At 36.6% G+C, this 24,186-nt stretch overlaps 1 protein-coding gene across 1 annotated transcript in view; it reads right to left on the reverse strand.

Moving 5' to 3' along the window:
• The window catches only part of LOC113225644 (roundabout homolog 2-like), a 28,136-nt gene extending 15,563 nt beyond the window's left edge, over positions 1-12,573 (reverse strand). Inside the window, exon 1 of the mRNA XM_026458012.1 lies at positions 12,519-12,573. Coding sequence (XP_026313797.1) covers positions 12,519-12,573 — 55 coding nt within the window. The remainder of the gene's footprint in view (positions 1-12,518) is intronic.
• Positions 12,574-24,186: the final 11,613 nt, after the last annotated feature.

A 24,186-nucleotide genomic window follows, 5' to 3' on the forward strand; every position in this document is an offset into this window, starting at 1 on the left:
GCTGTCTGTTGGTTGTGAACCTCTCGCCGAAACCCCGAACATTACATTCACTCAAGAATTGTTCATCGGTTCTATGACATACATGGCCAGTCCGCTGCTACTTCAGTTTGCTTTTTCTATCAGCTATGTCGATGACCTTGGTTTCCCGTCGGTCAACCTCATTCATCTGACCCGGCGCCAATGACGTTGGGTCATATAGACCCGAGACGATTTACAACGGGCATATTTTTGTTTTACGCCGATTGTACGATTTCAACGTTTGAGCAGCTGGAGATACAACCCTCCTCTACCCGACTCGCTGGTGTATTAAGTGCGACGCCATCTGTGCAGCCAAGTAATACGTGCGTTAAGACAAAACGGGTCAATATGATCCACCAATACGTGAACTTTCCAAAGCATTTGTTGAACAATGCTAAAAATGTATCCTGCGGGCGAAAACTGCACCATTGATGAGATGCTGGTGGTATTCAAAGGACGATGCAAATTTGAGCAATACATACCTTCCGACTTCTGGCACTCGCGAGAGATGTCAAGTATGTCCGTTCTAAAGTAATTGATTGGTTTGCTGTTAATAACCTACTTCTTAATGAGAAAAAAACAAATTGTGTGAAATTTACATTACCCAATGTTAGAGAGACGGTTACAAACATTGTAGTTAGAAATGAAAAATTGAATATTGTGGATACAGTTGTATTTCTAGGTATAACGTTAGATGCTAAATTGCAATGGGGTCCCCATATAAGTAAGTTATCAAAACGGCTCGGCTCTGCAGTGTACGCGATTAAAAAAATAAGGAAACTTTCAGACGTCGAAACCGCTAGATTGGTTTACTTCAGTTACTTTCACAGTCTAATGACATACGGCATTTTGCTTTGGGGTAATGCCGCCGATATCAATAGAATCTTTGTCCTGCAGAAACGTGCAGTTAGGGCAATTTACAATCTGGGCCCCAAAGTATCTTTGAGAGATAAGTTTAAGGCAATTAACATTCTTACACTAGCCTCACAGTACATTTATGAAAATGTAATTTATGTTAAAAGGAATAGTAATTTATTTATGAAAAATAGTGACAGACATAACATTAATACGAGGAATAGAAATAAACTAGCTTTTCTTGATAGTCGTCTTCACAAAGTCAAAAAATCATTTAAGGGGCAATGTATACGCTTCTATAACAAGATTCCGGTTGATATACAAAATTTGCCTTTCTCGAGGTTTAAAACTATAGTGAAACAAAAACTTTATACTAAAGGTTATTATACAACTTCTGCGTACTTGGATGACAAAAATCCGTGGTAGTAACCCGTTTAGCTCATGGAGGTAGTCTCAATCTGATGTTTCAAATAAAAAAATATTGTAAATGTTATTTACAAAGAGCAACCCCTAGAGTTTCTTGCTCATTCTTCTCAGGGGAATCTGCCTTACGAATGAGCGGTAGAGTTTAACCATTGTGACGATTTCAAGTGTAATAATGCTTACCTATGAAATAAAGATTATTTTGAGTTTGAGTTTGAGTTTGAGGATAAAAAAACATCTCATACATGTAATGCACGCTAGATTTACACATACTACCTATATACCCGGATCATACGGTAAGGTACTGTAATAGTTGCAGCAGTTGTAAGGCCTCTGATTGAGGACGTAGAAGACTAATTTCGAATAATATCTTTGAGTGACCTTTCTTTTAGTATATAAGACTATTAATTCCTATTATTATTCAGAACACTTTACTAAAAATAAAAGAAATCTCAAATTTGTGTTTTCAATGTTGGTTTTGCATGTTTGAGAACGTTAATTAAATATTTATTTATACAATTTATTGTTATTATTTTTCTTTCAGTACGTGTCTTGAGAACCCTTGCTTAATATGTATTGTTAAAATTTAGACAACTACTTTAATTTAACAAAAAATTATTGATGACCAATGTCGGCGTAATTATTTTCACGTCATTGGCGCCGGGTTAACTGGCGGACTACGTCTACGTGAGTGTCTACGTCTCGGCTCCAAACATCATAACGGGTAGAGCGCATTAATTGAAAAACCTTTCTTTGTTCTCAAAGTTTGTGCAAAGTAATACTTGCTTGTAACAAACAGACAGTGGAACGTCACAGCCAATGAAATAGCACTTTAAGTTAACGATGCAAAAAACGAAGAACGCACATGTGCTAAGAATTAGCTCGAGCAGAGACGGATGGACGGATTAGCTTAATATGAATTTCGTGAGTTACACTGTTTGTGTTGTAAGGCGTTCGCCTAATGCAGGGACAAATTGTTGACACAGTGTCATCTTTCATAGGGTCCGCCGTACCTGCCAGAAATGGGGGCAGCCTTTAGTAAACATTCGTACGGACTTTGCCACCCTTAAATTCCCCTATACAAGTCGTCATCGAGTTGTACGTTCGTAAACACGTTGAAGTAGAGTTTGTTTTTGTAAGATTGCGAGTATTTTAGATAGCAACGCAAGTTTGTTTCTGATATTGTAGCCATTTCTCTGAGGAAGTGCTCGGAAACGTGTTGGCGACAGTTGTGACTTTTATTTTTTGGTTTTTTTGTTGTAGCAATTCGGCGCGTGGGCAGATGTGACAACAGACACTATATAAATATATGAATATAATACTATTTCCCAATACAATATTATCCGTTTCGGAAACAAGATCATTTTACAGTAACAGTGATAAAAATTTAAATTTAAGGTGTGAATGAATTTCAAAATTTTAAAGGCCATGTAAGGACATAAGAGACAGCCCTATGTCCAGAAATCCATTGGGTTTTACCCGCACAGTAATGTTAGCATTACTGCCTTCTGGGTTTTCAAAGGTAAGGGTGCTGGTGAAATTACAGGCACACGGGACTTCTCAACTTATGGCACTGCACAACTGTTATGGACAGGCGTGTAGTTTACCGTCAGGTGCATGACTTTTTCTTTCCTCGCTTCGCGAAAAAAAAGCGCGAGAAATGAAAAAAAAACACATTGGATCTTTTAAACTGATTTTCTTTACATAGGGTTGTCACTTATGCCTTTATATTATTATTATTAAGGAAGTGTTTAATATGATCAAAAGTCATTTCAAATAGTAACCTAAAAAAAAAATGGTCTCCATTAAAATAATTTCAATTGTTTTGTCCACCAACGGGTTAATTCCAGCCAGCCTCGCTAGCAGCTTGAGGCGATTGGATTTTTGTGACGTGTCGCTTGCAGCACGAATGCAGAAGGCGATCTTGCTCGATACGGCACGTATTGTTCGCCGGTTCTCGAACCTGAGTTCCTGACTCCGGCCGACCGTGTCACTGCCGGGGAATAAATACTCTCCCATTAAAAAATTCGAAATTTATCTTTTTTTATAATATCAAGTGACGGAACGAACAAGTCGTGCTCCTGATGGTAAGCTACACGCCCGTTCATAACAGTTGCAGTAGATCTACGTTGCACTTCCACTGCGCCCGTCACCCTGAGACATAAGACATTACTAATAAGGATATTACTTTTTCACAGGGAGCTCTACTGCTATTAAACTTATCTTCTAGAACATGAAAGAAGCAAGAATCTAAAATAGATAAATAATAATACAAGATTTAAAAATAGAGCTTTTAAAAACCATCTGAATTGAATACCAATAAATTAATTCGTTATCGCTAATTTATTATTCTTAAAAACTTCCTAAGACCATTAACAGAACTGATAACATTTATAAACAAACATAAATAACAGGAATTTCAGTCGCGTTCCACAAAAACAGTAATTTAGAACAGATGACAATAAATTAACGGACCATGTGGCCGCGCTAAATTCTCCATTGGATACTGGACTATCAGTTTTTATGTGCAGTCCCAAAATAGCGATGCCACCAACCTATTCATGCAGTTCGTAGTCATGTTTTGATTGCTACGAGTACCATTAATGCATATACAGGGTGTCGCTAAAAAGGTAAAACAAAAATATAAAAGCATTATCCATTTTTGTTTTATTTCATATTCATAACAAATTCTTTTAGATAAACATAGAGTAAGACACTAAAATCTTTGAGAGGTTTATAGTCACGTTTGACATACTCAAGTTCTTAAGTGTACAGACAGGGAATTCCACTCCATTGCCTATTTATCCATACCTGTTTCAGCCAGCACATGAACATGGCTTGTCAATATATGTCTCAGGGTGACAGTACCGCTCAGATCTTTCCCTTTTAAAACTTTAAGTGACACTGCAATTGTTTTTTTTATACCCAGAGACGTGAAAAATCGTGCACCTGGTGATAAGGTACACGCCAGTCCATTACAGTTCCAGTGCCACTCAGAGCTTTAAATCATAAATAGTGGTACGGCCTCTGCCCTCGTCGCCCTGGGACTTAAGTTGACAAGCCCAAGTGCCTGTAATTTCACATTATAAAAAAACAAAGTTTACGAAAAAAGGTTTTAAGAAAAAAGAACTCAATTTGTCTCAATTCATTTGATAATTATATCCCATTAAGACTATGTTATCTTAGAGTAGCATATAAGCTTTTGACGACAACAATTTTGATACTATAGCTTTTAAACTTGAACTCAAAAATAATCTTTATTTCATATGTAAACAAATTACACTTGAAATTGTCAAATTGATTAAACGTTACCATGTCAGATTTTTTTTTTAAATAGCACCAAGTGACGGGACGTACTAGTCGTGCGTCTGATGGTAAACAACACGCCAGTCTATAACAGTTGCAGTGCCACTCAGAGCTTTAAAACAACAAAGATCTGTGGGACACTGCCTCTTCGCCTGTCACCCTGAGACGTAGGTTGACAAGTCTCATGTGCCTGTAATTTCACCAGCAAATTAAAAACCGGAACGCCGTAATGCTCATACTACTGCTTGGCGGCAAAGACAGGTAAAGTTAAGTACTTCCCCTGGGCGAACTCTTTCACAAGGAGTTATGCTGCTACTAAAGATTTCCCTGGGAAGAATGAGTAAGAAACTCTAGGTAAATAAACATTTGTATACTTTTATCATTTACGATATTATTTATCATTTACATATTTATTAGTTACCATAGATCTAGACAATCTGAAAGAGTTATATAGGTCTTTCACTATCATGGCTTTTTGTTACCCAAGTACCCACAGATATCATTATCAGAAACTGTAGGTATAGTCCTTAACCTTTAGTATAAAGTTTTTTTTTCGGTATTAAAATTTTAATATGGAAGCGTATACAATATAAATGAATTGTGGCGACGACTGTCAAGATTGATAACATTTTCACTAGTTTTACAATTGCCTGTCACCAACATGTGTTTATCGTTAATTCAGTATTTCTGAGGCACAGAATACTATGTCATCAATACTGTCAATACAATACAATTAATTAATTGTAGTTAGTGACGTACAATTGCAAAACACACAGCAATTACAATGCGTTTTGCAATTGCATATCACTAACCTATTATTTCCCATCAATTCATGGTAAATCTAAATAATCATTCGAAGTGTCGCCGAACAGAGACGCGACTGAATAAATAAAAAGGATAATAAATTAATAAATAATAAGTTCGCGAACTGAGGCCAATCTGATCATGGTGCCTTTGAGACCCGCCAAAAAAGGTTTGTTGATCACCCCGATAACATTGTACCGACAAGAGTGACATTTATATTTAGGATCACCGTTTGAGATAGAAATCTTTACTTATAATGCGGCAATCTATTTCTGAAATACACAATTTTTTTCACTTTCGACTTCCGCTTGCAATTCAAAGAAATATATGGCGTTATATCATGGCCTCTAAGTTTATAGGGGTTCCACACGCTTAATAAAAGTCACAATTTTTTTTAACAAGATCAAAGATACGAACCATTTTTCAATTCCTGCGATTGAATACAATAAGGGCCTATAACCGCCCATTGTAAACCACCCCGACCGATTGACTCTGTTTATTTTTATTATTACTTTTTTTTCGCCGCATTTCATGCAGCATCCATCACGCATTAGACACAAAAGATAGGCGTCGTTTAACATTAGCTTAACTTCTTTACGCTTTGATAACCGCCTGGGGTGCCTTTTGATACGGCCATAGACAATAAATACGCGGTGACAACGCATACTGAGTCTGACGAACATCGGGTAAGAGCATGACACGCATTTTGGTTTGATCCAACGACTTCAATTTAAAGACAGTACATTCGCAGCAACTACATGTTCCAAATAAAAACCTGTCAATAGTGATAGTGTGTTTGTTGTTTTGGTGTTGAATTTTGTCAAAGAGTATCCGCACCGTAGTCCCATTGACAGACGTGACAGTCCGTACCTATTGGGAACGAGCTAGACAGGCAGATATTTAGTAGGTACCTACAGTTGGTGCCCTCACTTTGGTATCCACTTATTGTACTAAGTGATATACAAATAGTGGATACCTAAGTGAAGAAACCGACTGCACCAGAGCAACGGAATTCACTCCGGGGCACTGCTCTAAATAAACAATTAAAAAATTTAATTTACCAAATTTGTCCTACCGGGAATTGAACCCGGAACCGCCTACAGTGCAAACCATTAGGCCACCAAGGTCATCAATGATATCCATATATATATATATATATATATTCAATTAAATAAATAAAGAGATATGAAAGTTTGCAATTCACTTCCACCCTCGTCGTTTCTCTTTCGGTCTACAATAAATATGTAGCTACACTCTATCCTAATGTTATTGATAAACATTTAAGGTGATTTTCTACTGGCGAGGTTAGACGGGAATTGAAATCTCGCCAACCTATTTCTATTAAAAATAGCCGCGGGCTCGCTCTAACATGTCCCGTAAATTATTATTATTTAATATGTTAACTAAAGAAGAACCAGACAAAGTCTTCTTTTTTTTAAACTTCAGATAGCCATCGTGAGCTAGCGCGACATCGTGCGGGTGCTTGCGAGCTCGCGCGAGAAATCGTGTTTGTATAATACTCTAAGTAGGCAGCAATACGGTTCAATATTACATCAACAAATATTTCAATTCTCGCCTCGCCCATTCTCTTCAATCCAGTTTATTTCTACCGACAATACGCTAGGAGAGAATTGAAATTTTTCCATACAAACTATCCTCGTCTCACTTCGCCGGTGGAAAAGCTCCTTCAGTTGCACTAATCACTTTGCTTCATCTTTCCTGACGCAAAAGCTACATATTAAGGCTATTCAAGATTCGAGTAAACTTCGTTTGTGGCCAAACGTTCATTTGTTTTACATAAAAAAAAAAGAAAGAACTATAAGTAAAACTTCTGATACAAAACGCAGATGGAGTTCTTTGGGACGTTTTTACTGATTCCCTTGATTGTAAAATACGCGCGCAACATGCGTAGGAGTTTACGCATGTGTATTTTGTTATCCTAATGAGTTCAACCAATAAGATACGGGTTCTTTTGTACGAGTCTCTAGAGAGCCATTTCACGCTGTTTGTTAGAAGACATCAGTTTTTTACAGCAGTCAATGTTTTTTACTAAACTTTATGGTATATTAAGTAACTTTTTGTGTTTTGAGGGGGCTAATCTACATGTGTGGAAAGTGTGAAATGCGAGTATATATATTATTGTTACTAACCAAATAAATGTATTTAGTCACACCAATATCATACCGTTGGTTTTAAAGCCATAAGGTATCATAAATGTCAAAAATGCTTTTAGTACATTTTTTATAAAATACCAAGTGATGGATAAATGGTAGCAAATGAGTGGAAAGATGGCGTCTGCAATGCAACAAGCTCGTCCAGAAGTTGCCTATTCAAATGCACTTTAGGCATTCAGGTTGTATGTGCTCGAAAACACAGAAGCAGACAGGTAATGATAAAGTGACGGGAGGATCAAGTCGTGCGCATGGTGGCAAGCGACTCATATATCCATAGCTATTCCAGTGCCACTGCGCCTGTCACCCAGAGACTTAAGCTGTAAGTCCCATGTGCCAGTAATTCCATCAACAACCTTACCCTTCAAAACCGGAACGCAGTCATGCTCACGGTAACCTATCACAAACTCGAACTTTTTATCCGAAGTAACGTTTGTTCGAATTTTCATTACACCGAAAACCGAATTATAACGAAACCGTTCTTCTTTCAGGATATGTTGGATGTTTATCGCTAAGACACGATTAGGTTCGGTTAGGTTAGGTTAAGTTAGGTTTTAGAGAAAAAACATTTTTCTCTCAAAATTACTATCGAGGTTATGAAACTTCGAACAGACGTTATTTCTGGAAAACGTCATTTCGGACTACAGTAAGTAACCCACACACACAGGTGGCATTACTTCCCTGGACGAAATCTTTTTCACGTGTCACAAGTAATGTAAGCATTACTGTTTAGGTATAGATGGGAGCTGGTGAAATTACTTATTTTACTTTTCAACTTATCGTCACCTTCTTTCTCAAACTCGTATCTTAAAGCACAAAGTTACTGACACGCAAAAAATGGATAGTATGTACAAATCTTGCAGATTGATTTCTGAATGATATTCTTAATGTAACGCATCCAAAATTTAAAATAATAGAAAGTTTTACCATTTCCTGAATCACTCTTTATAAGATACGAATTTGAGAAAGTGAGGCATCGTTATGTCTCACAGCGACTGTCGCCGTGGCAGTTTCCCTCAGATCTTTACGATTTAAACCTACTGCAACTGTTATGGACAGGCGTGTCGCTTACCCTTAGGCGTGTACGATTTGCTCGTCCCGTCACTTGATATCATAAAAAAAAACTATAAATATAACGTGAATGAACAGGATAATAAAATATATTTACGATCTCGGAACGAAATAAACACGACCTAAAATAAAGAATGTTAATTTAATCCGCGTCTAGAATAATATGGTATGAAAAACACATTACTGTTCCAGTTCCTAGTAAGGGCTTAGGGATAAAAAAAGTCAATCTATTACGGACACTGGTTCCACTTCTATGCAAATCTATTCCTTCAAGTTTCTATCCGCTACTAGATAAATAAGAGTTTATATCTCTAGCGGTTACTCGCTATGTGTGATGGAGGAACGGAACTTGAAAAGACTGTGGGTATATCGCAGTTCAAACTGAGGAAACAGGATTTTAAATTTAAAAATAATTAAACCAATATAATTATTGAAATGAAATGACATATTTTTTATTTCAGACAGTAGGTATAGTTATGTCCATATGGTGTTACTAGGTACTTAGAACTGTGTTACAAGAATGAAAGTGCTCATTTTCATGAACAAGGATGGACATCCAATAGTTAACGATTGGGGTGTCCATTCTCTCTGCTACCACCTCAAGAAGACTATTGGTGCTGTCTCTCATATATATTAAAAATAATATTTTTTTTAATATATATGAGAGACAGCGTCAGCTTTTTGTAAAAAAGCCGTAAGCGACATTTAAAAATTTTTTTCAGTGGAGCATATTTTAAGTTTTCACAACTGTTTTAAAATATTTACGTCCTGTTTCAATTTCAATTTTAAAACTTCAACTTAATTAAAATCAAAATTGAATTTTAAAACAGTAAATAAATATTTTAAAACAGTTGTTAAAACCTAAAACTTTTTAACTGCCTCTGTGGCGGAACGGTTACTGGTTTACCACGCAGAGATCCCGGGTTCGATTCCCGGGCCGGAAGAAAATTTATATGACCTACATTTGTTTCTCTTGTGAGTTTGGGTATAATTTATGATTGTCTTTATGTGTGTCCATGGCACTCCCGACATAGGGTTTCTGTAGTGCGGGGCTATGAGTGTGGGCGTTATTAAAACATGCTACCGTTTACATGTACATTTGTACAATATACCGACGACATATTCTCGTTTATAGATGGATAATTAAGTGTACAAATAAAAATAATCACATTATTCGGAATAAGATCCATTCAGCCTTTTTTGGAATTTGCAATTTGTGTTTTCGCAATTCGACAATTTTGGATTATGACAGTATTTGGTTTCACGTGAATATATTTACAGGGAAGTATTGCCACCTTATCGATTTCTTCCGCCAAGCAGTAATTTTAGTATTACTGCGTTTCGGCTTAGAAGGGTAAGGGTGCTGGTGAAATTACAGGCACATGGGATTTGTCAACTTATGTCTCAGAGTGACGAGGGCAGTGGCAGTGTCACGCAGATCTTTGCGATTATAAGCTCTGAGTGGCACTGCAACTGTTATGGACAGGCGTGTAGCTTACCACCAAACCCATGCCTTGTCCGTTCCATTACTTGATATTATAAAAAAAAAAAGATAAATGAGGAGTAAGCAGAAATTATTTAGAAATAACACTATTTTAGTGCGTAATAAAACTTGTTAATGTTAATTCGCGTTTGTTTTAATTTTCATAAAGCATATCATATAGGCGCTCTTTTTAGTTCTGGATCAAAATTCTATTGTGTATGGTACTCACCACGGAGTTAAAAAACTTAATTAAAGTTCTGTACACAGAGTTTCAAAAAAAGAACGTCGTATTTTTGCTAATTAAAATATCAATTAATATACTCATACTCAAACATTACGATACTCAAACGCTATGCTGTCTCCTGATTGGTTAAATTGGCCTAAAAATCTTGCAAACGGGCCATAAATCTTAATTAAAAAAATATATACGGTACTTGGCCAGTTCTATTCTATCTCTTTGGTTTTTTGTTTTGTAGCTTTTTTGGTTTTCGTCTAAATACATAAAGAGGATGGCGGAACCTTTGCTTACACTAATAAATGGGTTAAAATTTATAAAAAAAAAATGCGTTTGTTGGTTATGGTTCCGTTTCGTTAATTAATTTATTCTTAGAAAAAGCAATCGTTACATAACTACGTATTAAAATCTCGTACCTATAACTTAGGCCACTCGGCGAAAAAATACTATTAGTTTAGTAACGAGCATATTGACAAAAAAATATACGTAACCTCGAAACTAAACCTCTCAAATACCAAGCTATCGTATTTCAGTATAAAATACAACATTAATAAATAAATAAAATACAAACGCATGAGTTATAAAGCTTCTTAAACTCACCCTCAGTGTTTTTAGCAGCGATTGACAAATTCCAGCAATATTGTTCAAATGTCACGTTTATATTCGGCTTCGGTAAGTGGTGCCACAAATCTAAGATGGTACGGCAAGGCACTAAATATCGGAATAGTGTGGGGGACGAACCCTCAGAGGGTGTTGAGCTATTAGCTAGTTGAGCCACGTATATTATTATTTATTGTTTTACTTTATATTTTCATCACAAATTGGTTGTTATACAATTTAAATGCTGTCACAATCATTAACATTTAACGAGTTCTTAGGTTTACGCGATTATTACACATAAAGAAATAGCGACATCTGTCGCCAGGACTGGTAGCTGTAAAGGTACTAACTGGGTGATAAATCTGTCATAGATTTCTCATAGATGGCGCTACGACTAAAAAGTCGTTGAAAGACCAAGTACAAAGACACGACGCAAGCACATAGAAAAATTCGTGAGGTCCGTTGGTTCGTTCCGTGGCTTAGTTGGTATAGCGTCTGGCACGGTATGCAAGAAGACGTCGGTTCGAATCCGACCGGATCGAAGGAATTTTTTCTAAGTGTTCGATCTTTGTATTAATAATTATAACAAACTAGTGGAGTAATTTCACAAAAAATAATTGAATATCAATTCAATAAAAATTTAATTAATACGTAAAGAAATATTTTTTCGGACCGGATTAGATGCTAATGACCGGATTGGATCACCTCCTTCGGATCGGATCTTCCTTTTCCTGTACGTCTGGTGCACAATGGCACGCATTATAGTGTATTTTTTTTATGATACCAAGACACGGGATGAACAAATCGTAAGCCTGGTGGTAAGCGACACGCCTATCCAATACAGTTGCAGTGCCACTCAGAGCTTTAAATCACAAAGATTTGAGGAACAATGCCAATGCGCTCGTCACTCATAAGTTGTCAAGTCCCATGTGTCTGTTAATTCACCAGCAGCTTCTAAACCCGAACGCAGTAGAGCTCACATTACGTCTTGAACAATAAGAAGATTGAACGCTAAAACGATGGCGGTAGTATCAGTTTTATGTACATGCATATATAAAATCTATGCGTTCACATGTCTCTCACTGGCTAGACAAATACTATGATGAAATCACCACCCTTTAAGTGCTACAAGAAGTAAAGCTTCTTGTGAAAGTGTTCATCCAAGGAAGTACTGTAATCATACCTATTTCTGCCACCAAGCAGTAACATGAGCATTATAGCGTTCCGGTTTTGAAGAGTGCTGGTGAAATTACAGGCACATGGGACTTGACAACTAATGTATCAGGGTGACAGGCGCAGTGGCAGTGCCCCTTAGATCTTTCTGATGTAAAGCACTGAGTGGTACTGCAACTGTTATGGACAGGCGTGTCACTTATTACCTGGTGCGCGACTTGTTCATCCCGACTCTTGGTCTCATAAAATAAAATAACAAACATAAGCAAGAGCTACACTGGCGTATTTTAAATTAATACTTATATCAATATTAGTGTTCCAAATTTAAACAAAAATGTTCAAAAATAACCAGTACTTAATGAACTTGATCAGTTATTACCTGGGATTAAGCAAAACAGCCCCACCAGTGACGTCACCAAAGCCAAGGTGTCCATGTTGTCGTTTTAAAGCCACGTATTCATTTCATTTGTTTTATGCTTTTTGTATGGGCTGACGACACATTCCCGCCGCTGTTTCATCTGTAACAAATTGAGAAACAAGATTAGGATTTTGCTTAATACATTTGGAGAGTGAGTAAAAGTTTATAGAGCGGTGGTAGTCTAGTAGAAGAATGGTTGCTACACAATTGGAAGTTGACGACTTGAATAAACGTTAAGCACGCGTAGTGACTAATGGCATTAAGGCTCTCCTTGAAGGAGACCTGTGCACAACAAAGCATATTGTCTGCAAGTTGAGTGGCTTGCACACCAGTTTTTATGGTGTCACAATCTCTGAGATCCCGGGTTCGATCCCCGGCCGGATCAATGTAAAACTAACTTTTGTTTTTAAACCACTCTCATTGCAATCCCCCATTCCAACTGTTCGATTTCTATCCTAAGGTTGCCTGAAAGAAATGGCTACTTAGCAATAAGGCCGCCTATTGTACATTATCTTATTGTGATACTTACATTACTCTTCTATGTTGTCATTGTAATATTTAATGTGAGAGAAAGAATATTTAATGCATTCAGTCATTAATTCATTCTTTCGGGTCTGGGTGTTTGTGGTACCGTCGATGTTGCCAATTTTCATAACACAAGTGCTTTAGCTACTTACTTTGAGAACAGAGCAACGTAAGTGATATTGTCTAATATATAAAAGCAATCAAATAAGAAACATTTATAACTACTTGAAGATGACATTTGAAAACAAAATATCTGAATGCCTCTAACAAGTTTTTTTTTTAATAATACCAAGTGATGGGACTAACAAGTCGTGCGTCTGATAATAAGTTACACGACTGTTCATAACAGTTGCAGTGCAACTCAGAGCTTGAAGTCGCAAAGAACTGAGGTGCACTGCCACAGCACCTGTCACCCTGAGACATAAGTTGTCAAGTCCCATATGCCTTTAATTTCACCAGCACCCCTTACCCTTTAAAACCTGAATACAGTAATATTGACATCACTGCTTGGCGGCAGAAATAAGTAAGGTGGCAGTACTGTACAGAACGATTTAAGTATATTATTAGAAAAAAAAAAAACTAAATAAATAGGAAAGCACTGTTTTGTTATCGCATAGTGTGACCCGGGCGAATATCAATTCTTTGAGATCGTATGAATTCGTGTGTGTTCTATTTTTTCTGTCACGCAAGTGTTGTGCAAAGGAAATTCTTTACATAACGCTCCCAATTTACAGCCACCTGCTAATTAATTCAGTTTATCTACTTGTTTTTTTAATTCGCTTAGATAAATACAAAACAAAATCGCTATTGTTGGTAAACAAATTCAAACTAAATTTAATTTGTAACCTAAATAATTATACGGAACACAGAACTACTCGCAAATGTTATTAACATCCATGGCGTTCGTGCGCTATTAATTGCAAATTATTGCTGATTGTTCAACATTATTATCATTAAACCATTACACTGGGACCAGGTGTTGTCTAAGATCGCCCCCATGTTGTGGACATTCAACAGAATGGTGAAATTCCATGCCTGAAGGCTTGAATAAGCTTTAACGCCTAAAGCCTGAACGGAATAACTTAGGCTTTTTCAAGGAGAGAGTGAATGGGCATTATTTAGGTGGAAATGCTCATCGATGACTTTATTTTATCAGGTTTTACATTCTTTATCAGGTGAGTTAGAGGCCAAACGCGATTTAATTAACATATTATGCCCCAGTTTTGGGCAAAAATCTCTCCCAAAATCTTCCATTGCCCTCTGTTTTTGCCAATCTTCCACCACTCCCTGTTTAACCCATCAAGGTCGTCCCGCCAACACATTACACAAAGAGTAACGACGTTCACCCACTTCTCAGGTTGCATTGAGCCTGATTGTTTTGCTCCCCATATTTATATTATTGCGTACTCGGTCAATTAATAAAAAAAAAGTAGAGGAGATACATTGGACTTATCAACTTATGTCCCAGGGCTGACGGGCACAGTGGCAGTGCCCCTCAAATCTTAGAGCTCTGAGTGGCACTGCAACTGTCATGGACAGGCGTGTAGCTTACCATCAGGTCGACGACTTGTTCGCCCCGTCACTTCATATTACCTATAAAAAAAAATCTTCGACAAGCAAGTTTTATAACGATGTTTTTCTCAGTGACAGATTCTTCTATACACTAAAATTCTCAAATGTGAGTATTTTAAACATAAAAGTTACAGGTAAGCCACAGGGATTCGAACCAACTACCTCGCAAATGAGAAGCGACCGTTCTCCCAGTAGGCTTCCACCTCTGGTCTACCGTTATCCAATTTTAATTTTAATGTCCAATCTCGTAAGCCCAAAAGGGCTTATGAAATTCAAAGGAAAGCCTTTATTCAATAATACGTAACCAGTTAACGTGGCCCCGGGCCCCACCTTTGGGGGTAACGAACATAGTTACCCCTACTATCGTTTTCGTCGAGTTTCGTTCGACTGTCAAGAGACAACGGGTTTTGCAACGAGAGCGCTTCGAACCGGAGGTACTCGAACGTAGCACTTTTTAATCATTCTATAATGATGTATAAAAGGATAAGGGTTTGGAAAAAATACGAACTAATGGAATGACGAAAACTTCAAAACAAACCGTAAGTGAAAAGTGGCTAAATTTGCAAATTAATATTTTAAAACTTACATAATAGATTTTTAAAAACATATACATGCCACATAGCAAATGCCAAATATGATATACGATATGTTAGTTTTTTATCACTTTTATAGAAAAGTATTTAGTATTTATGACTTTAACATGGAAGATTTGATATGACCTATCAGTTACTGTTATTAAAAGCCGTGAATCCGGACTCGCACCTCTGAGTTTTCTGAATTGATGTGTAAAATTTTATTTGAAATTTACCATGAGCTTTTCGGTGAAGGAAAACGTAGTGAGAAACTCGCACGGCGAAGAAGGTTCGCAACTCTCGAAAAACATCTGACGTGTCCAAGCTGCATTAGGGCAGCGTGGCGGACTATAAAGCCTTAAACCACCGCGTGAGAAGAGACCCTTGTCCAACAGAGGGACGTATCCGTTACTTGTTACTGCAAGAACACCGGTAACGCAAAACACGTTAAACTGCATATGGGGCCGAACGGTTACCATTCTGATCGGGAGAAATATTTGCATGTCCTACATTTATTTCTAGTGCGTTCGGGTGTAATTGGTGGTTGTCTATGTGTATGTCCATTGCACTCGCAATACAGGGTTTCCCTGGGGGCTATGAGTGTGTGCGTTGTTATTTATCAGCAGTAGAGCTCCTTGTGAAAGACTTCGTCCAGGGAAGTACTGCCACCTTACCTATTTCAGCAGTAATGTCAGCATTACTGTGTTCCGGTTTTGAAGGGTAATAAGGGTGCTGGTGAAATTACAGGCACATGGGACTTGTCAACTGATGTTTCAGGGTGCAGTGGCAGTGCCTCTCAGATCTTTGCGATTTAAAGCTCTGAGTGACACTGCAACTGTTATGGACAGGCGTGTAGCTCACCATCGTGCGCACGACTCGTTCGTCACGTCACTTGATATTATTTAAAAAAAATAGAGTTAAATTTGAAGGTTCTGGCATTCCTAAGAATAATCTAAATTCATGTTAAAATTACTGCTACAACCTAACCTAAAGAGTAGAGGATTACAGAATTATCTCACTGTTTGAAAACGCCAACGCCAGAAGGCCTTCATAATCAAATTATACAAATAAACAGCCACGGGTAGCCCTCAAACAGGCCCTGGCGAGCGGCGACACTTCCTTGGCCCTAATATTTATTTAGATTATTAAGCAGACCGTAAACATCTGTCAAATAGACGTTACAAAACTCTTCAACCCATCTTAACATGTCCAAAAATATTTAATCTATCTTCATTAAATTAAACTTTAAGCTTTAGACGTAAGGCTTATAATAAATCTTAAATATGATTGGACGTTGAAATCGCACTTTTTAAAATACAGCGAAGACTTGTCATGTTTATAGTGTCGAAATTGAAGGAGACATGTGTTGGGAAATAAAACTTTTGAAGATGAGATCACCGGAATAATAATAAAGTCGTCCGAGTTTAATGACACTCAAACGTCATGTCAAGCATTTAAGTGATTTCAAATATTTGAAATTTTAAAAAGTGAATGGCATTTGATATATTTACGTTTTCGTAACTTTACCAGTCGCCTCAAATTTAGCAGCGAGGCGCTTGTTGCATCTTCTTTTTCATTTTTAGTTTACAGAAATGTAACCTTATCATACAGAAAATAAAGTTTATATTGTATTGCTTGTTTATGCATAGCATTGCGTCATTTTGAGACGACGACCATTATTAAGAAAAATCTATTTCCTCTTACAGATGGCGGTACGGCAAAGAAAGGCGTTGGAAACCAAAAACAGAGACCTGGAACAAGTCCGCTGGTTCGTGGCTTAGTTGGCATTGCATCCAGTACGGTTTGTTGGAAGACGTTGGTTCAAATCCAGCCGTATCGAAGGATTTGTCTTGGTGTTTGATCTTTGCATTAATAAATATCACAAAAATAATTGATTATCATGATAGTGAAACATTCAATAAAAACTTAAAAATTGCGACCTTTATTCTTGAGAAGCTAAGTTACATATTGTATGGCAAGATGCATTGCGCAGTTTTACTATTTTGTTATTTCGCATCTGAAGAAATTTGTACTTTATCTTGTAGATAATGTATTATATTATTGTATTGTATTTTGCAAAGAGCTCGACAAGCAGCGCTGCTGCTAACTATATCTTGTTACGAATTATTTGTATAAGTTTAACCTTATCGTGAAGAAGACAAAGTTTAATCTAAGTACATTGCTAATTTTAATGCTGCGCAGGTTCGAGGTGATCCTATTTGTTATTTGGAACGCAGATTCCTCGTAGAATAATGAATAAGAAGCCGTTTTAAACACCAAACTATAAAATAAACATCAAGGCTTTACCGGATCATAATAAAATTACAAGTACAGTATTAACAAAACAAATGCGTGTACAAAAAGGGCAAATTACACACGCAAGCGTAAACAACAAGGAAGCTCAAATTAAAACTGACAGTTACTTCATTGATCTACCCATCAATAAGCTGTCAATATTGATTGAAAACAAAATATTTGCTTTTAAATGCGTTAACCCTATCTTAATTGAATACGAAATCAGTTGAAACATTTTAATACTTGTTCAAACTGTGCGGGTGTGTTCATGGAAACATTTCTAAATTATAACCCTTGTACGCTATTGAATTGGTTATAAGTGACCCCGATCCCATTGGTTCAAATTAGATTTCAACTGCACTTGATGGTAACTTCCGTTTACGAGTCGGTCACGATACCTACATGCTTAACACTTTTGTTTGTTTATTACATTGTAAATTCTCAAGCGATACAACAATGAAGCGGTGTACGATACGCATGGGTTACCAGAGCTTAAAAAAAAAGCGATGGTAGCTCATGAAAGCAGCCTTGTGAATGAGTACTGCAACCATATCTATTTTTGCCACCAAAAATAATGTGAGCATTATTGCGTTCCAGTTTTGAAGGGTTCTGATGAAATTACAAGCACATGGGCCTTATCAACGTATGTTTCAAGGTGACAGATATAGTGGCAATGCCCCACAGAGCGATTTAAAACTCTGAGCGGTACAGCAACCGTTATGGACAGGCGTATCGCTTACGCCTTATCATAAAAAAAACTTGAATTTATGAGTTACCTACATTTGTGAATATTTAGTAGCAATATCTTTCGCTAATGATGAAATAACACACCGTGATGATATCACAACAATAATAATAATGTGTCAGAGAATTTCCTGAACTAGTGAGTACCAGAGCAGCTGAATTTACTCCAGGTTACTACCAGATACATTCAGGCTAGAACCAATTCAGAAGTTCATTTCTTAATTTGGTCCTAATGGGGAATCGAAACCGAGTCCGGACGTCCTCATCCAGCACCCACGTCATGAATGAAATCTGCGTGTCGAAGAAGGAGTGAACTTCGTAATTGTGTCAGCGTGGTGGATTATGGCCTAAACCCTGGTCGTAGAGGAAGCACAGCACTGAGTGAAATTGACGAAGAAGAAGATACTCTAATTAAGGACCTGTTGTAGATTACTTGAATCACAACGAAAGTAATAAACAGCTATTGTAATATTTAATTTTAAGAAGTGTTTAAATTAATTTAAAATTTTTGAAAGATTAATGAACCTAACAAATATACAATTAGTTATATTAAAACTAAAGCGTTAAAAAAACACCAAAAAAGTTATAAAAACAATCTATAAAAGATATCAAACATGATATGCATTAATAACATTGTAAAAACTTTAACGACTCATAAGAAAACTGATAAAGCTATTCCATGTAATGAGATGCCGCAGTAGCCGCAGCGTGAGATAAGATACCAAGGGACACGAGCTATAAATAAAACCAGAATATACCGGATTATATGCTCCAATAAATAAACTAGAAATGCCATAATGATAACGGATGTATTTCACTCTGTTTACGAGGTTTATGACAACGGTGCAGAAGCGGACAGCGAATGGTGTCGAAATAGATAAACAACACTATAATTTTGTTTTAACAGCGTCAGTACTACTATTGGAGCCATTAGAAAGCCATTTCGAAACCCATCGTTCAGCCTAATACACGATGTCGCTCGTTATCATTTTACTAATGCTAATTAAGTACAATTTCATTCGGAAATTGAATCTGACGCAGATGAATTATCGAAATAATTCGAATTCGAGAATTGATTTCAATTGCAGCCAGAATTTTGATTATTCTGACTGGGAATTATAATTTCATTGGGAAATTGCCTAAAGTACAACATTGAATTATCATTGCAAATGATTGGTTTATTATTGGATAGACGAAAATATGTATCACCATTAAACTAAATGGATGAATCCAGGAGATCTCAGCAGCAATAGGTATCTAACTGTACAAAGGAACTTACCGTACTACGATACGAAATTGCGTTAAACTGATCAGAAAAAGTTTTAAGTCCGCGGAATAAGAGTGCAAAAGATGGCTCGAGACGATATCACGTTAACAAAATGTAAGGTAAGTTCTTTAGCTCACAATTTTATAACATCGCTGCGCATGCTGACCATAGTAGTGTTTCTTTTTAGAGATGGCGTATGTATAGCAGTTAACTTACCATAAGAAGATTAACTCGAAATATATATATTTTTAAATTTTGGTATTTATTCCTTAAATGGCTAACTCTCGATAAATGGATAGGTAGATAAAATGTTTATTGTCATGCATCACACACACAACAATATACACAGTACATGAATTAAAAGAAATACAAACAGAAATTGAAATTAAAGGAATGAAACAGGTTCGACTACAGGATGATATGAAAATTATGTAATGAATACTTATTCATTTATTAAAAAAGAAGTAAATTCATTGACAGATGCAATTATAATTAATATGATAGATAAGCATCCCATATAAATACAGTTAGGTACCAATAGTTATCAATATTTGTTGTTTAAAATTAGTAGTTCATAACCTATTAAACTACCAGTTCTCACGGTGCACCATGTGCACTTAACAGAATGGTTAACCAAAACAATCACGGCCAAGGTTAAGAATAATTTATTGCCACTTGAGCGATGACAGCATCCAAAAGTAACCCTTAATATAAACAATGGAGTCTTTTTGAGTCACATATGGAATTATTCATATAAGTGTTGGTCGATTGTTTACGTAGTAATTCATTACCCCAAGGGTTTTTAGAGAATAGGTCATCACCCTGGCCCAATACGGTGTACTTCAAGATGAACGTTTTATACAATATACTATACATCTTGAGTTAGCTGTCTTTCTAAAGAAGCATTTTAAACCACAGTTCACTATTATAGCTAAATACAGCGTTCTACAAGGAGACGGTTTTAGCCCATAACTTTTTTTGGCTCAATTGAAAAGAAAATAATTTTTGGTTGATTATTCCAATAATAGATAGTTAGAGGGTTATGCTTATAAACTCGCGTACCTAGTAATAACTAAGCCATCACTGTGTATAGAATAATTCGCAAAAAGTCATAAAGTGATGTTCGTAAAAGAGCATAATTGGAACAACGGCAGAAGCGCGGCCAAGTTTTTAATACGCTCGGATTTACATGCTCGAAAATTGTTGTGGAAACCAGTGAATTTGTGCAAAATTATGCGAGACTTTATACTAAAATATTTTATACTGAACACGATGTTCGATGTCAGTCTTCTTTAATTTTAAATTTAATTACAAAGGCAATATCACGAAAGTTTTGAACATTTATATGGCATTAATAAAACGTAGTGATGTGACATTAAATACGCCTAATATATTAGGCGTATTATATAGAATCAAAATCTTCTATAGAAGGGAACGAAAAGATGGTATAGACCATAAAGGTCCAGCGTATTGTAGAGAAATACTTTCTCCAATAAAAGAAGAACATCTGTTATTACTGCTTTAAAATTTAATATTTCGCCTTTAAAGGACGACGTTGACTGTTCGATTTAAGAATTAAAAAGGTTTACTTGACGTATTCCAAGAAAAGGTGGCCGAATAAAAGCCAGTTTTGACTATCCTAAATCCCTTAATATGGCTTTTGAAGTTAATGCATCGTGTCAACATGGTCATTAGAAATGTAGCGACACTCAGCTTTAGTATTTACACTTGACTCTTCAAGGCGCGGCGCAAGATAACTTTAGCAAACTACTAAACCTGGTACTCAAGATGTTTATTTTTCACATACTACAGCGCTAACAAGGTATATTTATTGTGTACACTGCTTGTTAATAATACTATTGAAATTCATATTTTAGTTCCAGGAAACCTGTGTATGAATTGCTGAAATTTGGAAAGTGCTATATAGTTAACGTCACCAAGTCGTACCTTAATAGTAAAAATGAAAGAACACAACCTGAGTTATTCAGAAGAAATTCTCACGAAGCCTCATCGTAACATCACACACGGTAGCTTTTGTAGCCGTGGGCGTTATTAGAAAAATAAATGAATACATGCTTTTTGAATAATGTTTGTTTTGACAAGAGCTACCTATATTTATGTTGCAGTTGAGAGGGAAGTGTCGACGAGTATTGGACCCACACAAAGCGCGATTGATCGCTCGTTGCTTATAAAATATGAACGCTTGGGACGTTCCACATTTCAAATTGATTAATTGTGGGTTGCGATGGCGATGTGGTTTTTAAGTTCTAATTTAAGAACTCCGAGATGCTTACGTGACGACAGTTGAGCTAGTTTTTAATTGCAGGAATCATTAATAGACAGACGTTGATTTACGAGTTAACAATAACAAGTAGTTACATTTCGGTGGGTAATTGAATGGGATAGTTGAAATAGACATCTCGTGTGAAAACATGTTTGACATGGGAGGATTAGATGAAGTTTTTGTTGGCGTCGGTGCGTGTATTGCCAAAATTGCACAAGTTTTTGCGAAAGTTTCCGACAAAGCGTGGTCTCTCGCTTACAATGGAATATTTTTGTTCGTGCGGTCTCGACTGACAGTTCACGTGATGTATTGGGCTCGGGCAGAGGATTATTTTTACCCATTTCACGAAGTTTGCATGCATCTATTGTACGCGGCGGAAGCGGCTTTGCAAAGCGGCCAAGAGATTATTGTTGAGGGAACATTTTGGAAGCTTATGAATGATGTCGTCGATGGAGGATTTGAAACACAATGGGTATTTAGAGAAAGCGCCGTGAATGAGCTTGGCAATCGTTTTAATTGCCTATTTCCACCTCATATTTCCTTTTGTTTAACTCTTTCTTTGTTACAAAGCTCATTTATCTTTTGTTTATTTTTCACTTTAATAAAACAGAATTTAAGATGTGCATAATTTACATTTGATTATTTGCAAAATCAGTTTTGGGTTTGAATTTATATAAAAGATACCAGGATTGCATAAAAATTTGAAGGTAGCATTAAAAAAGATTTCTACGTTAATATCGTTGATCTATAGTGACAATAAAGTGACGATCGTGTGAATGGACTGCAGCAATAAAAATCGAAGAGAAATCCCCTGTCACATCTAGAACTGCTGTCATAACGTTTAGAACCTTTTACTTGTTATTATTGTCTGAACACCAAAGAACCTGGAGGCAATCCAATCGCTTTAAAATTTGAGGTAACTATCTTGTCCTACAAGGTGTTCTTAGACCAAATTTATTTGTTTTAGACATTATTTCAACAAAGTCGTTAAGATAATGGAATTTTGAGAATAAAATGTAATTATTTACTTGACATCAATATCACAACTTCGAATGCAATGACGATAGATGATCGTTACTAATTTAAAACAAGAAAAGTTTATATAGAACAAAATTACAACGATTTGGTAGCAGTAGAGCTCTTTGTGAAAGAGTTCTTCCAAGGAAGTACTATATTCCGGGTTTGAAGGGTAAGGGTGCTGGTTAAATTACAGGCACACGGCAGTTTTAGTTATGTCTCAGGATGGCAGCCGCAGTAGCAATGCCCCTCAGATCTTTGCGATTTAAAGCTCTGAGTGGCACTGCAACTGTTGTGAACAGGTATGTCGCTTACCACAAAAATCCAAGTTCTTTTAAAAGAAATTCCTCTACGCTGTCGAATTCATAATACTTTAAAAGCAGTTTCAGTTGGGTATACAACATTTCATTGTTTTGTTCTCAGCACTTTTCAAGATGTAGTGTAGATGTTCTGTATAACATTGGGGATCATTACTCGCAGGTTTCTCGTTGAAAATAATTCTTTATCATCATTATACATATTTCTTTCAATTGTCACATTTTATCCTTGGCAACCTGACGCCAAAACACAGACAGAAAAATAAATTCCCAATGTGTTAGTAACACGGATCAACTTTGAAGTTAGAAATAGAGATGTCAAAATGGTCGAAAGAGCAGCAAAAGTTTAGTTTATGTTATGCTGCGGCCGACGATCAAAGTTTAAACACGGTTTAACGCTAGGGTTGTGCAAAGGTAATAAAAAATATATTTACGAGTTCACCAAGCAAAGGGAAAGTTCGGTTTATTAAGGTGCGAATTGCGTGTTTCGTAACTTAGAGTTTTAAAGTAAAGAAATTACTGTTAATGGAACCTGGACTAGTAAATTATCTAATGTACAATAATGATAATAATGAAGCAAATGGTTCAAACCCATGACTTTATATACTGTGAATAAATAAATTAAACAACATCACGTACGATGCACTGATTCCAAAGTAAGTAACTAATGCACTTGTGTTATGCAAATCGGAAACAAAGACGGTACCAAAAACACCCAGACCCGAGACAATATAGACAAGTTAGTTTTCTACGTTAACCCGGCCGGGAATTTAACCCGGGACTTTAGAGATAGCGATACCATGAAAAATATTGTGCAAACCACTCGACTACGGAAGAAGGTAGGTAGAAATGAAATAAATAAGTAGTAGGATAGAAATCGGATGTGAAAGCTCTTTTATTTTCGACGGCCGCAGTGCTCGAGTAGCTTGTACACTGGTTTTCATGGTGCCGCCATGTCTAAGGCTCCAGCTTGGATCCCCGACTGGTTCAATGTAGACCACTAACTTTTCTACATAGTCTCGAGTCTGAGTGTTCG

This window comes from Hyposmocoma kahamanoa, unplaced genomic scaffold (assembly GCF_003589595.1).
Source record: "Hyposmocoma kahamanoa isolate Upper Pololo Valley unplaced genomic scaffold, ASM358959v1 169, whole genome shotgun sequence".
NCBI lineage: Eukaryota > Metazoa > Arthropoda > Insecta > Lepidoptera > Cosmopterigidae > Hyposmocoma > Hyposmocoma kahamanoa.